The following is a 16556-nucleotide window of genomic DNA, read 5'->3' on the forward strand; positions in this document are numbered from 1 at the left end:
TTTCAGTCTGCAGAGGAGGAGACTGAGAGGTGACCAGGTGACCATGTAGAGGTTTGAAAGATCTTAAATGACGTAGAAAAATAAATCCGGAGTACTTACTTAAATCAAACTGTGCAAGTAGCACCAGCATCACGTGTTGAAAGCAGTGAAATGCAATGTTAGAACTGATATCGGGAGGTTCTCCTTCACGCAGAGAGTGAATGGGGGGCGGCATTTTGATCAGGGTGTGTGCTGTAGGGGAATATAAACAGCCTGTTTGGGGCAGCCCTGGAGAAATATGTCAGTGCAGTTTTTAAGCATTCATTCTATTGTAAAGTTGAAAATTACAAAACAAATTGAATCTAAAAATGATGCAGGTTGATCTGACACATTCTGATGTCTGACCTTTCCTCAGCTGCTAGTGGAAATGACTCAGTGGTGAGAGGGACCGAGGGAGCTTCGGTTACATTGCCCTGTCTGTTCACACCCAGCGACGACACCAACCCAACTGTTACATGGATGAGGAAGGAGCCCTACCAACACTTAGTCACATTTAGAGCCCAATCAAATGGGTCTTGGACAACTGTAAATGGTGGAAATCGGTACGAGCTCATCGGGAACCCAAAGGAGGGAAACGCTTCAACCAGGATAAAGCAGCTGAGCGTGAAGGACAACCACACTTACCTGTGTCTGGTGGAGCACAAGCCACGGAACAATTACATAAATCTGAGCCAGACTGAGACATGTCTGCAGCTCGTACATGGTAAGAAACCATTCCTACATTCTCCAGTGTAAAGAGGTTTTCTGTGCACTTTTGATGTTTATTGTATTTCATGTAACTTGCACGTGCTGATTCTGTTAGATGCATTCTGACATTCAGTATTGAAAGACAATGAACTGAGTGTTAAGTGTGTGTCATTATACCTTCACCAAGGGAATGGGCAGGTTTGTGAACAGACTTCACAGGACCAGAAGCTTCACAAGAACATGAGAATTAGGAGTAGGAGTAGGCCATGCGGCCCCTCGAGCCTGCTCCGACATTCAACAAGATCATTGGTGATCTCTGACCTCAACTCCCCGATCTCCATTTCCCTTGATTCCCCTCGAGTCCAAAAATCTATCGATCTCAGCATTGAATATATTCAGAGACTCAGCATCCACAGCCTTCTGGGGCAAAGAATTCCAAAGGTTCACAACCCTCTGAGTGAAGAAATTCCTCCTCATCTCGGTCTTAAATGACCGACCCCTTATCCTGAGAATGTGCCCCCCGAGTTCTAAAGTCTTCAACCAGGGGAAACAATCTCTCCGCATCTATGCTGTCAATCTCCCTCAGAATCTTCTATATTTCAATGAGATCACCTCTCATTCTTCTATACCCCAGAGAGTAGAGGCCCAATCTACTCAATCTCTCCTCATATTTCAACTTCCCCCTTCATCAGGTTAACAAGGCCATAAAAATGCTAACCAAGCGCTGGGGTTCATTTCTAGAAACACAGAAACATAGAAAATCAGTGCAGAAGTAGGCCATTCATCCCTTCAAGCCTGCACCACCATTCAATAAGATCATGGCTGATCATCACCTCAGTACCCCTTTCTTGCTTTCTCTCCATACCCCTTGATCCCTTTAGCTGTAAGGGCCATATCTAACTCCCTCTTGAATATATCCAATGAACTGGCATCAACAACTCTCTGCAGTAGGGAATTCAACAGGTTAACAACTCTGAGTGAAGAAGTTTCTCCTCATCTCAGTCCTAAATGGCTTACCCGTTATCCGTAGACTATGTCCCCTGGTTCTGGACTTCCCCAACATCGGGAACATTGTTCCTGCATCGAACCTGTCCAGTCCTGTCAGAATTTTATATGTTTCTATGAGATCCCCTTTCATCCTTCTAAACTCTAGTCGATCCAGTCTCTCCTCATATGTCAGTCCTGCCATCCCGGGAATCAGTCTGGTGAACCTTCACTGCACTCCCTCAATAGCAAGCACGTCCTTCCTCAGAATAGAATTGAAAAATAGTGACGTGTGTTAAACTTGTATCGAACATTGGTTAGACCCTACTTGGAGTACTGTGCACATTCTAGTCTCCATATTATAAAAAGGCTGTAGAGGCACTGGAAAAGATGCAAAAAAGATTTACAAGGTTGATAAGAACATCAGAACATAAGAAATAGGAGCAGGAGTAGGCCTTTTGGCCACGCAAGCCTGCTCCGCCTTTCCTCTCCCAGTATCTAGAGTACAACGGCAGTAGCTATGGGGATTGGCCGGGGGTGAAATCACATCGCCATCTTAGACACGGGAGTGGACCCCGAAGCACAAGGACTCCAGGTAATGGCACGCGATTATAGATACTGCGCATGCCCTCATTGCTTATTAGAGCAGTGTGTTTAGTCTGCCATCATTTTTGTGGTCAATATTGTTTCTGTCATAATGGAGGGCTCTTCAGTTCAACCTTGCTGTAGGTGGGGGACCATGATGTCGGTCTATTCCTGCTTGCTGGGTCAGTATTCATGCTAATTTTAACCTCTGTTGAGTCTGGACTGTGCCGGGCTGATAAAGAGTTCATCATTTTGAGAATAGCTTTGCACAGACATAGCCTTGAAATCAGATAGCATAATAAGGAACAATGATTCATACATGGGTTACTGGAAATAACATGCAAACGGCCAGCTGCACAGCCAAACATGAAACCCCTGTATGTTTTCAAAGACCATGCAGTGTAACTGGTTGGTTTCAAAAGCTCTCACTCAGGGGTGGCCAATTATTTGGGCTGGAGGGCCACTTACTGCACACGCAGTGTCTCTCCCAGCAGCAGGGGCTGGTGAGTGGCCTGCGGGGGTATCCTCGCAGATTGGTGTGTGGCCGCGCACCTTAAGGGGAACATTGGTGTGCGACCCTCGACAGCCCATCAAAACTTGTTAAGTGGCCTTCCAGCCCAAATAACTGCCCACCCCTGGGTTAGGTGAAGTAGGGTAGGAAGAGGCTCGTGTGGAGCACACACTCAGCGTGGGCCAAATGGCCTGTTTGTTCATTCAATGTAACCCTGCCACATGTCCCGTTGGAGAAGCAGTGGAACCTAAAGGCCCTCTGGGAACCAGAGCCTTCCACTTCTTTCCACGACAGACCCAAAAACAACTCCACACATCCCCCTGCACATAGTAAAGGAAAGAAAGAGCTTTCATTGATATAGCACCTCTCACATCCTCAGGATGTCCCAACATAGCCAATGAATTACTTTCGAAGTGCAGTAACATTTGTTATGGAGCCAAACGCAGCTGACAATTTCTGCTGGTTGAGGGATGAATGTTGGCCAGGACACCAGGAGAATTCCCTGCTCTTCTTCGACATGGGATCTTTTGCATCCACCCGACCAGGGAGTCGGGGGCTCGGTTTAACGTTCCATCCGAAAGACGGCACTTCTGGTAACGTAGCAGTCCCATTCAGTGCTGTATTCGAAGGTTCAGTCTCGATTACATGCTGAAATTATGTAATGGGGCTGATGGTGGCAAGAATGCCAACAACTGAGCCTGGTCGGGTGGATGCAAAAGATCTCATGTCGAAGGAGAGCAGGGAATTCTCCGGGTGTCCTGGCCAACATTCATCCCTCAACCAGCAGAAATTGTCAGCTGCGATTTGCTCCATAACAAATGTTACTGCACTTCGAAAGTAATTCATTGGCTATGTTGAGACATCCTGAGGATGTAAGAGGTGCTATATCAATGAAAGCTCTTTGGGGAGTGGCTCAAGGGTGAACACGTCCTGGGTGTGAGACATTGCATATTAACAGTGTTCGTGCTATTTTACAGAGAAGCCCTCTGACCCCACCAACAAAATGACGCCGATCATTGCACTGCTGCCGTTGCTGCTCATCCTCTTCATCCTCTTGATCCTCTTGATCATATGCAGGAAGAAAGGAGGTGGGTTCTGGATAGGATGAGGCCAAATAAAACAATACGTTTCTGTGTTTAAAGCAACAACATATGATTACCCTGGATTATGTTTCCCTCGACAATATTCTCCTCTTCCCCTCCTTTTCTGAAAGAACTGACTTTTCTTTTTGGGGTGTGTGGCCTGTTCCACAAGCAGCGGGCACCCTCTGGCACCTCAGCCAATTGGTTCTTTTTCAAGAGGAGCTTTTATGGCATCAGTCGGCTTTCAAGTGTCAGGGATTTCACAGCCAAGCTCACTCTATAGAACTGACATGGACCAAACTCCTTCCCATTCACTGTATAAAATCTCAATGGACTAAACCTCTTCCCATTCTTCCCCCACTGTATAGAATCCCAATAGGCCAAGCCTTTCCTACTCACTACCACTGTGTAGAATCCCAATGGGCCAAGCCTTTCCCACTCACTCCCATGCCTTGATCAGCCATGATCTTATTGAATGGCGGTGAAGGCTCGAAGGGCCGAATGGCCTACTCCTGCACCTATTTTCTATGTTTCTATGTTTCCATGTTTCACTCCCATTGTATAGAATCCCAATGGGCCAAGCCTTTGCCACTCACTCCCATTGTAGAGAATCCCAATGGGCCAAGCCTTTGCCACTCACTCCCATTGTAGAGAATCCCAATGGGCCAAGCCTTTGCCACTCACTCCCATTGTAGAGAATCCCAATGGGCCAAGCCTTTGCCACTCACTCCCATTGTATAGAATCCCAATGGGCCAAGCCTTTGCCACTCACTCCCATTGTAGAGAATCCCAATGGGCCATGCCTTTCTCACTCACTCCCATTGTAGAGAATCCCAATGGGCAAAGCCTTTGCCACTCACTCCCATTGTAGAGAATCCCAATGGGCCAAGCCTTTGCCACTCACTCCCATTGTAGAGAATCCCAATGGGCCATGCCTTTCTCACTCAAGCCCTCTTTGCACTGGCCGCTAATATTAGAGGGGCGAAGTGCCTTGTGCACGCTGCAGGCCTCAAACTCCCAAGTCCAATAATGTGGATCCCGATGATCTTGAAAATGTAAAGTTCTCATCCTTATGTTCAGATCCCTCGGTGGCCTCGCCCCTCCCTATCTCTGTAACCTCTCCAACTTTCCAAGATATCTGCGTTCCTCCATTTCTGGCCTCAGCCTCCAGCTGCCTAGGCCCCCAAGCTCTGGAACTCCCTCCCTAAACCTCTCCGCCTCGCTACCTCTCTCCTCCTTTCAGACACTCCTTAAAACCTACCTCTTTGACCAGGCTTTTGGTCACCTGTCCTAACATGGCTCCGTCAAATTTTTTCTGATGACGCTCCTGTGAAGCACCTTGGGACGTTTTATTACATTGATGGCGCTATATAATTAGAAGTTGTTGTTGTTGTGGTGCTTAAGTGTATCCAGTGCCCATCATCGGATTAAAGGCAAGTGACATTGATAAAACAAGGAAAGCCTTCGCAACGTTGAGACATACGGCCTCGGGTAAGAACAACAACCTTACAGTCTCATGACTAAGAACATTGTGTAATGAGTCTTATCGTAAGTGCTATCAGTGTAGCAGTCATCTTGCCTAAGTTCCCATAGGGTGACAGTTGCAACATCCTAAGACACGTTCATGTGCGTGAATGACACCTTGGAAAAAGATCTATGTAAACAAGTTGGCTTTTCTGGGAAAATTAGGAGAATGGTTCCAGGTATACGGCTCTTCAGTTATGTGGAGAGATTGGAGAAGCTGGGGTTTTTCTCCTTGGAGCAGGGGAGGTTAAGGGGAGATTTAACAGAGGCTTTCAAAATCATGAAGGGTTTTGATAGAGTGACTAAGGAGAAACTGTTAGAACTGGCAGAAGGGTCGCTAACCAGAGGGCACAGACTTAAGGTAATTGACAAAAGAGCCAGAGGTGACCTGAGGAGAATTTGTTTTACGCAGCAAGTTGCTGTGATCGGAACGCGCTGCCTGAAAGACGGTGGGAGCAGATTCGATAATAACTTTCGAAAGGGAATTGGATAAATACTTGAAAAGAAAACATTTACAGGTTTATGGGGAAAGAGCAGAAGAGTGGGACTAATATCGGATCGATCTTTCAAAGGGCCGGCACAGGCACGATGGGCCAAATGGCCTCCTTCTGTGCGGTATAATCCTCTGATTCTTCTGAACTGAACAATGAAAGATGAACAAGTGTTTTCAGAGGAAGGGGAGTGAGCAAGAACAATACAAAAGCACAGACTAAGAGAGAAGTAGTAGAGGATCGATTTCTGTGGCAGTAAGAGTAACATTGCTTTTCACTCGGTGTTGGATGGGGTTCCTGCTGCTGGTTTGGTCATTGAGTGATATTGGACTGGGCTATGTTGGGCAGTCTTCAGCAAGAGAATTTAGGTACCGTATATAAAACCTGAGACGTTTCCCAATCTAATTCTGCCTTGTGTATATATTGATGAAAGGGGATGGTTTCGCCTGTTACACTTCCACTAATAGAGGCTACATATTACAGTTGTCAATACAATATTATCGACACGCTAATGGCAATGTGGAGGAATTAGCGTGCATTTCACACCCACTCCATTGTATAGAATTCTAATGCGCTATGTTTTTCACATTCACTTTTGGTACCTAGAATGATATGTACATTGGCTATGGAAGGAGATTAAATTGGTAGGTAGAGAGTACATGGGCTGTGGGAGGGGATTAAATGGATGGGTAGTCAGTGATAGGGGAGCGTGTACATGGGCTGTGGGAGGGGATTAAATAGGTGGGTAGTGTCAGTGATAGTGGAGTGTGTACATGGGCTGTGGGAGGGGATTAAATGGGTGGGTAGTGTCTGTGATAGGGGAGTGTGTACATGGTCTGTGGGAGGGGATTAAATGGGTGGGCAGGGTCAGTGATAGGGGAGTGTGTACATGGGCTATGGGAGGGGATTAAATGGGTGGGTAGGGTCAGTGATAGGGGAGTGTGTACATGGGCTGTGGGAGGGGATTAAATGGATGGGTAGTGTCAGTGATAGGGGAGTGTATACATGGTCTGTGGGAGGGGATTAAATGGGTGGGTAGTGTCAGTGATAGGGGAGTGTGTACATGGGCTGTGGGAGGGGATTAAATGGGTGGGTAGTGTCAGTGATAGGGGACTGTGTACATGGGCTGTGGGAGGGGATTAAATGGGTGGGCATAGTCAGTGATAGGGGAGTGTGTACATGGGCTGTGGCATTGATTACCATATTTTTCCTGCTCTTTCCAATGCACCCGGTGAGGATTTCAGTTATTAAACTAAATATTTACTAATCGTTTTATCTCTTCAGGGTGTTCGTGGCTAATGGGGTGCACCAGATGTACAAAAAGGTAGGATAGTTGGCTATGAATACATGCGGGGTCACCGAGTTGCTCTGCTCCAGGGCTGCATTGACCACCCCTTGCTCACAGGTCGAGTGCAGCATGCTGGCGATGTTTAGCTGCTCACATGGTTTATCTGCTGCTCCCTGGTCACTCGCTGCGGGGAAGTGATGTAAATAGCCCCCGGGGTGAATCACAGGTTCATTGTTACTGAGTAAATATTGCCGGTTGCCAGACGGGTTGTAAATCCCTGACTCCAGATCCACCAGCAAGCTTCCTTCGACAAATTACCCCGCACTTCACCGAGTGAGCAATGGCCGTCTTGCTCCTTGTTAATACTTTGGGCACTTTGAGATGTAATGAAAGCTTGCTGAATGCTCACTTGGAATGAATGAGTATAATATGGAAGTATCTTGCTTTATGTTAATCGTCTTGGATCCCATTATTTTCCCCGACCACCCCCCCCCCCCCCCCCCCCCCAAGGAGCTGAATTTCCATTGGGAGGGGAGAGGGCCCCCTGATCGTCCACCATTTTCCAGGGTTAGTCTGTGCGTTGACAAGCTATTCAACTGTTCATTGGCAAGCTATTCAACTGTGGTAATCCCAGACTGTGCATTGTCAAGCTATTCAACTGTGGTAATCCCAGACTGTGCATTGGCAAGCTATTCAACTGTGGTAATCCCAGACTGTGCATTGGCAAGCTATTCAACTGTGGTAATCCCAGACTGTGCATTGGCAAGCTATTCAACTGTGGTAATCCCACACTGTGCATTGTCAAGCTATTCAACTGTGGTAATCCCAGACTGTGCATTGGCAAGCTATTCAACTGTGGTAAGCCTAGACTGCATTGTCAAGCTATTCAACTGTGGTAAGCCTGAGCCCACATCCGCACATGTGCTCTTTCTAGTCGGGGTCGATCGATTAACGCTGTTAATTGCCCTCGGAAATCTGTTCGCTGTATAACGTGAGCAGGAAGTTGATATGTACACATACTTTCTCACATTACTGTCACCTTGGATTATGCCGTTCGCTTTCTCTGAATATTTCTGTTCCGTGTTTTGTTTAGGGATGACCCGGGTCCATCCAGCATCGCTGGGACCAATCCTTGCCGCCGGCTGTCAGCACCAGGTAACGTCTGCACTCGAACTCACTGATCAAATGCCTTTCAGTGTGCCAGGGAGAGCTGCAAGAGTATCTACAAATAGGAAATACAGGACAGATATTCAGGGGTAGGCTCTCACCTTCACTGCCTGGGTGATCACTGATGGGACGGACTGACTGCCCCTTAAAAGAACCCGTTCGAGTTTGATTCTACTGAAACTCTTTTAGGAGTAAACAAAAAACATTAAACCGTGCCCCCCCCGATCTGGGGGAAACACCAACATTTACAAGGCCCTTTTTTTATTTTTTTGGTCTTTTTTTTTGGGCACAGAATCAAATTTTTTTCCAAGTGCCCCCTATAAAAGGGGAGGGGGACACTAAAAGCACCGGCAATTAAAACAAATTAACTTAAAAACATAAAATCAAATTAAAATTTGGTTGCCGGGCGTGATGATGCACTCCAGTCCCTCCGGTGCCCACCTCTCGCGGAAGGCCGCGAGCGTACCGGTGGACACCGCGTGCTCCATCTCCAAGGACACCCTGGACCGGATGTATGCACGGAAGAGAGGCAGGCAGTCTGACTGAACGACCCCCTCGACCGCCCGCTGCCTGGACCGGCTGATGGCCCCCTTGTTGATTCTACTGAAATCAGGGGAATGAAAATCAGGTGGGTTCTCTCATGGCCGGGTGATCTGACTCACTAGATTATTACCCAGGCAGTGAAGGTGAACATTGCTCCATGCATTCGCTGGCTCTGGATGGTTTCACAGACTATGACCATTACCTGAATCCCCGGCTGAATTACTAGCTGAAACTCTCTCGTAGGTGTCTGCTCTCATTCGTGATCAGCCTGCATGTAGAGCTCAGCAGCTTCTGCACAGGGTAGGGAGGAGAGATCAGTTGGCTGTCAGTCGCCCCCAGTGGGGACTGGCAGGGAGTGAGGGGTGGTGGGGGGAGTAAAACAGCATTAAACCGAGGCTCATCGCCCATCTCCCGCTCTAACGCTTTCTTCCTCAGGATCTGAGAGCTGGGGAGCTCCCCCTCCCCCTCAGTCTTCCCTTCCTTCCACAGGTTTATGAACCCCACGTGTGGAGTCGCCCAAATGTTACACCTCGATTCACTTCAGTTTTTACAGAGGGTGAGAGTGGTTCTGCAGGGACAGGGTAAAGAACCACTCCTGGAGGGAAACCTTCAAAACTGCGCTGTGCTTAAAAAGGTTCACAGGGTTTTTGGATGCACCAAAATCGAAGATATTGGAGGCACTAATTGTTTTACAAAAATATCACCATTCCTTTTACTATCCCACCCAGTCTAATCCCACTCTCCCGCTCTCTCCCTGTATCCTTTAATATCCCACCCAGTCTAATCCCACTCTCCCCTCACTCCCCATACCCTTTAATATCCCAACCAGTCTAATCCCACTCTCCTGCTCTCTCCCTGTATCCTTTAATATCCCACCCAGTCTAATCCCACTCTCCCCTCACTCCCCGTACCCTTCCATATCCCACCCAGTCTAATCCCACTCTCCCTCACTCCCCATACCCTTTAATATCCCACCCAGCCTAATCCCACTCTTGCCTCACTCCCCGTACCCTTTAATATCCCATCCAGTCTAATCCCTCCCTCCTGCTCACTCCCCATAACCCTTTACTATCCCACCCAGTCTAATCCCACTCTTGCCTCACTCCCCGTACACTTTAATATCCCATCCAGTCTAATCCCTCGCTTCTGCTCACTCCCCATACCCTTTAATATCCCACCCAGTCTAATCCCACTCTCCCTCACTCCCCATACCCTTTAATATCCCACCCTGTCTAATCCCACTCTTGCCTCACTCCCCGTACCCTTTAATATCCCACCCAGTCTAATCCCTCCCTCCTGCTCACTCCCCGTACCCTTTAATATCCCACCCAGTCTAATCCCACTCTTGCCTCACTCCCCGTACCCTTTAATATCCTACCTAGTCTAATCCCTCCCTCCTGCTCACTCCCCATACCTAATATCCCACCCAGTCTAATCCCACTCTCCCCCTCACTCCCCACACCCTTTAATACCCCACTTTCCATCAGTTTTCTAATTCCCTATTAAAAGGGTCTTTACTGCAATCAGAACAAATCAAAGAGTCTGTCTCTACAGATTCCACAGGTGAGCTTCCCACAACACCAAGACCAGAGGCTATGAAAATGTCCTGTCCCTTTAAGGGGTCACCATGGCGACATTGCAGTTAGGGGCTAAATGTGCCTAAATACATTGTGTGTGCTTATTTAAAGAACAAAAAACATTTTATGATATTAAAAAAGACATATTTCAGATATGTCACAGACCTGTATTTATTACTGCATCGAATCCAGGGACCTGGAATGATAATCCATAAAACAGAAGTTCACATTCCACCACAGTAATGAGAGAATATGAAATCTGTTAATAAAGAAGCCCGGAAATAAAAATCTGGTATTGGTAAAAGTGCCCGTGAAGCGGTGGGACTGACGTCAAAACCGCACTTATTCACTAACGTCCTTTAGTGAAGGAAAGCTGCCATGCCCTGACGGTCTGGCCGATATGTGACTCCAGTCCAACTTCAATGTGGCTGACTCTCTTCAATGCCCTCTAAAGCAGCCTAGCGAGCCACTCAGTTGTATCAAACGGCAAGCAGTGACCCCGGTGAGATTGCGGTGTGCTTGTCCCAAACTCTGCTGTCACCAAGTGTTTGATGCTCAGGCAGTGCATGGCTGGGCACTCTGCTGTGGAGAGGCAGGCGCATGTAAAAACAAAACACTGCACCTTCCACAATCTCAGCACGTTCCAAAGTGATTTACAGCCAATGAAGTACTTTTTTGGAGTGTAGTCACTGTTGTAATGTAGGAAATGCTGCAGCCAACGTTGCCAGAGCAAGCTCCCACAGACAGCAATGTGATAGTGACCAGTTAATCTGTTTTTTAGTAATATTGTTTGAGGGATAAATATTGGCCAGCGATAACTCCCCAGCTCTTCTTCAAAATAGTGCCGTGGGACCTTTTGCATCCAGCTGAGAGGGCAGACGGAGCTTCGGTTTTACATCTCATCCAAAGGACACACCTCCCACAGTGCAGCGCTCGCTCAGTACTGCAGTGAAGTGTCAGCCTAGAACTTTGTGCTCAAGTCTCTGGAGTGAGACTCGAAACCACGACCTCCTGACTCAGAGGCAAGAGTGCTACCAACTGAGCCACGGCTGATACCCAAGGATAAATATGCTGGAGTGTTTTTCATGATTGGTTCATGGGATGTGGACATCGCCAGTAAGGCCAGCATTTATTGGCCATCTCTAATTGCCCTTGAGAAGACTTTATTGGAAGGGGGATGGAGTATAAAAGTAGTTAAGTCTGCGACAACTGTACAGGGTATTGGTGAGGCCACACCTGGAGTACTGCGTATAGTTTTAGTCTCCTTATTTAAGGAGGGATATACTTGCATTCGAGGCAGTTCAGAGGTTCACGAGGTTGATTCCTGAGATGAAGTTGTTGTCTTATGAAGAAAGTGGAGGAGGTTGGGCCTATACTCATTGGAGTTTAGAAGAATGAGAGGTGATCTTATTGAAATGTATAAGATAATGAGGGGATTTGACAGGGTAGATGCAGAGAGGATGTTTCCCCTTGTGGGGTAACCTAGAACTAGGGGGCATAGTTTCAGAATAAGGGGTCACCCATTTAAAACAGAAATGAGGAGGAATTTCTTCTCTCAGAGGGTCATGAATCTTTGGAATTCTCTATCCCAGAGAGCTCTGGAGGCTGGGTCATCGAATATATTAAAGGAAAGGTCGATTTTTGAACAATAAGGGAGTGAAGAGTTATGGGCAGCGGGCAGGGAAGTGGAGTTGAGGCCAAGATCAGATCAGCCATGATCTTATTGAATGGCGGAGCAGGTTCGAGCTACTCTTGCTCCTATTTCTTATGTTCTTATATTATATGAATGGCACAGAACACTGCAATCATCAGCGAACATCCCCACTTCAGACCTGAAAAGAAAATAAGAACATAAGAAATAGGAACACGAGTAGGCATACGGCCCCTCGAGCCTGCTCCGCCATTCAATAAGATCATGGCTGATCTGATCATGGACTCAGCTCCACTTCCCCGCCCGCTCCCCATAACCCCTTATCATTTAAGAAACTGTCTATTTCTGTCTTAAATTTATTCAATGTCCCAGCTTCCACAGCTCTCTGAGGCAGCGAATTCCACAGATTTACAACCCTTTGATAAGAAATTTCTCCTCATCTCAGTTTTAAATGGGCGTCCCCTTATTTCTAAGATCGTGCCCTCTAGTTCTAATCTTCCTCATCAGTGGAAACATCCTCTCTGCATCCAACTTGTCAAGCCCCCTCATGATCTTATACGTTTCGATAAGATCACCTCTCATTCTTCTGAATCCAGTGCGTAGAGACCCAACCTACTCAACCTTTCCTCATAAGTAAACCCCCTCATCTCCGGAATCAACCTAGTGAACCTTCTCTGAACTGCCTCCAAAGCAAGTATATCCTTTCGTAAATATGGAAACCAAAACTGCACGCAGTGTTCCAGGTGTGGCCTCACCAATACCTTATATAGCTGTAGTAAGACTTCACTGCTATTATACTCCATCCCTTTTGCAATAATGGCCACGATATCATTGGCCTTCCTGATCACTTGCTGTACCTGCATACTATCCTTTTGTGTTTCATGCACAAGTACCCCCAGGTCCCACTGTAGAAACATAGAAACATAGAAAATAGGTGCAGGAGTAGGCCATTCGGCCCTTCGAGCCTGCACCGCCATTCAATGAGTTCATGGCTGAACATGCACCTTCAGTATCCCATTCCTGCTTTCTTGCCATACCCCTTGATCCCCCGAGTAGTAAGGACTACATCTAACTCCTGTGGCACTTGGCAATCTTTCTCCATTTAAATAATAACTTGCTCTTTGATTTTGTTCTGCCAAAATGCATGACCTCACACTTTCCAACATTATACTCCTTCTGCAAAATTTTTGCCCACTCAGCCTGTCGATATCCTTTTGCAGATTTTTTGTGTTCTCCTCACACATTGCTTTTCCTCCCATATTTGTATCATCAGCAAACTTGGCTACATTACACTCAGTTCCTCCTTCCAAGTCGTTAATATAGATTGTAAATAGTTGGGGTCCCAGCACTGATCCCTGCGACACCCCACTAGTTACTGGTTGCCAACCAGAGAATGAACCATTTATCCCAACTCTCTGTTCTCTGTTAGTTAGCCAATCCTCTATCCATGCTAATATATTACCCCCAACCCCGTGAACTTTTATCTTGTGCAGTAGCCTTTAATGTGGCACCTTGTCAAATGCATTCTGGAAGTCCAAATACACCACTTCCACTGGTTCCCCTTTAAACACCCTGGAGAGAAGATGATGAAGCAACTGATGATGGTTGGGCCGAGGACACTGCCCTGAGGAACTCCAGCTGCGATGTCCTGGGGCTGTGCTGATTGACCTCCAACCACCACAACCATCTTCCTTTGTGCAAGGTATGACTCCAGACAGTGGAGAGTTTTCCCCCTGATTCCCATTGACTTCAGTTTTACTCGGGCTCCTTGATGCCACACTCGGTCAAATGCTGCCTTTATGTCGAGGGCAGTCATTCTAACCTCATCTCTGGAATTTGCCTCTTTGTCCATGATTGGACCAAGGCTGTAGTGAGGCTGTCTGGTACCATTTCACACCTTGTTGCTGCTTGTGTTACAGTGGAAGACAATTCCTGTACCTACGCCGAAATAGAGCATCACAGCAACGGGAAAGGTAAACGTCTGCAACTTAACGGGTTAGAGCTCTTATCTATTGTGTATTCAGACTGGACTGCGTGCCCCAACCAACACAGATTACAGGTGGCAAGAGACTCACACTCAGTGCTTCAGAGGACCGTGAGTGAAAGTCTCCTTTCATATATAAAACAATTTGTTCCAAATCTCTCCACTCCCCACGTCCTTGAGAGTTGATTGATCGCTGGGTCCTGTAACCTGACCAGGGAGTGTTAGATGCTGCAATGGGCGACTTTTCCAATCCCCAGGCTTCACCATCAGGAAGTCATCCAACAGAGAGTTCCCAGGCCAGCTTCGAGTGACCATGGACTCGCCACAAGTAGTTGTTTCACAATATGGTTCCCAGCCAGCATCACGCCCTATGTCCTGACAGCACAATGACGGGAAACGGAAAAGCCACAATGCTCCAATTAGATCAGAGTTGGGGTGAAGTTTTGTCAATGGGAATGGAACGCTTTCCCATTTCTGCATCAAACACTCCCAGGGCAGGTACAGGGGGTTAGATACAGAGTAAAGCTCCCTCTACACTGTCCCATCAAACACTCCCAGGGCAGGTACAGGGGGTTGGATACAGAGTAAAGCTCCCTCTACACTGTCCCATCAAACACTCCCAGGGCAGGTACAGGGGGTTGGATACAGAGTAAAGCTCCCTCTACACTGTCCCATCAAACACTCCCAGGGCAGGTACAGGGGGTTGGATACAGAGTAAAGCTCCCTCTACACTGTCCCATCAAACACTCCCAGGGCAGGTACAGGGGGTTGGATACAGAGTAAAGCTCCCTCTACACTGTCCCATCAAACACTCCCAGGGCAGGTACAGGGGGTTGGATACAGAGTAAAGCTCCCTCTACACTGTCCCATCAAACACTCCCAGGGCAGGTACAGGGGGTTAGATACAGAGTAAAGCTCCCTCTACACTGTCCCATCAAACACTCCCAGGGCAGATACACCACGGGTTAGATACAGAGTAAAGCTCCCTCTACACTGTCCCATCAAACACTCCCAGGGCAGGTACAGCACGGGTTAGATACAGAATAAAGCTCCCTCTACACCGTCCCATCAAACACTCCCAGGGCAGTTACAGCACGGGTTAGATACAGAGTAAAGCTCCCTCTACACTGTCCCATCAAACACTCCCAGGGCAGGTACACCACGGGTTAGATACAGAATAAAGCTCCCTCTACACCGTCCCATCAAACACTCCCAGGGCAGATATAGCACGGGTTAGATACAGAGTAAAGCTCCCTCTACACAGTCCCATCAAACACTCCCAGGGCAGGTACAGGGGGTTAGATACAGAGTAAAGCTCCCACTACACTATCTCATCAAACACTCCCAGGGCAGGTACAGCACGGGTTAGATACAGAGTAAAGCTCCCTCTACGCTATCCCATCAAACACTCCCAGGACAGGTAGAGCACGGGTTAGATACAGAGTAAAGCTCCCTCTACACTGTCCCATCAAACACTCCCAGGACAGGTAGAGCACGGGGTTAGATACAGAGTAAAGCTCCCGCTACACTGGCCCATTAGCTGCCAGAAGCACATCAGGACTCTTCTATAAGCGTTGTTTCTCTGAGGGTTTGATATTCCTGTAAACAAGCTTCTCTCTCTGCTGTGGCGAGTTGGGCACCCTTTAAATGTTCCACATCTGAGTTGTGACAAAATGAACGTTGGTGGTCTTTTGACTAATTGCTGTCCCCTTAAATGCGGTCAATGTATAGGGCACCTGGGGCGTGCTACCAGTTGGCCGGGTTGTAAGTTGAGGCGAGGCTTTCTTACACCCAGCCATTGGGCCAGCCTGGGGTTGCGGTTGGAGGAACATAGGAGCAGGAGGAGCCCATTCAGTCCCTCGGGCCTGCTCTGCCTTTCACTTAGGCTGGTCTGTACCTCTGCTCCATTTACCCGCCTTTGATCCATATCCTGTTCAAATAAATGGGAGAGGGATAAACATAGCAACTGCAGGCCAGGCAGCCTACTGTCGGTGGTGGGGAAACTGAGATATTAATCCAGGACAAAGTTAATTGGCATGTGGAAAAGTATGGGCTAAGGAATGAAAACCAGCACGGATTTGTTAAACGCAAACTGTCTCTGACAAACTTGATTGAATTTTTTGATTAGTTTCTTAAAGGCCAATTTCCTCACAGGAGTCGGCTGCAAATCAGAATGTGAGCTTTCTGGGAAAGGGACTTTGGATGACGGATTTAATTAACGCATGAGACATCAGTCCAACATATTACTTTGTTTTGTGTTTCATGTACAAGGACCCCCAGAGCCCTCTGTACCTCAGCATTTTGTAATATCGTCCCTTTTAAATAACTGCTCAGATAATGAAGCTGTCCATCACTCCAAGGGACTGCCTAAGAGTCAGAAGTCCATGCGAACTTAATTTGAAACTGCATCAATAGACAGTTAAGAAGAGCTGATCAGATTCTA

At 47.3% G+C, this 16556-nt stretch overlaps 1 protein-coding gene across 3 annotated transcripts in view; it reads left to right on the forward strand.

The window, feature by feature from the left end:
• The window catches only part of LOC139262322 (cell surface A33 antigen-like), a 51964-nt gene that overhangs the window by 16937 nt on the left and 18471 nt on the right, over positions 1-16556 (forward strand). For 2 of the 3 annotated variants that reach the window (XM_070877491.1, XM_070877501.1), the window contains exons 3-7: positions 395-742; positions 3784-3894; positions 7188-7227; positions 8285-8346; positions 14049-14383. In XM_070877491.1, coding sequence (XP_070733592.1) covers positions 395-742; positions 3784-3894; positions 7188-7227; positions 8285-8346; positions 14049-14299 — 812 coding nt within the window. In that variant the 3' untranslated portion in view covers positions 14300-14383. Of the gene's footprint in view, positions 1-394; positions 743-3783; positions 3895-7187; positions 7228-8284; positions 8347-14048; positions 14384-16556 lie in introns of those variants that run through there. The other variant, XM_070877509.1, reaches the window with a different exon arrangement.

Source organism: Pristiophorus japonicus, chromosome 1 (genome assembly GCF_044704955.1).
Source record: "Pristiophorus japonicus isolate sPriJap1 chromosome 1, sPriJap1.hap1, whole genome shotgun sequence".
Taxonomy (NCBI): Eukaryota; Metazoa; Chordata; class Chondrichthyes; family Pristiophoridae; genus Pristiophorus; species Pristiophorus japonicus.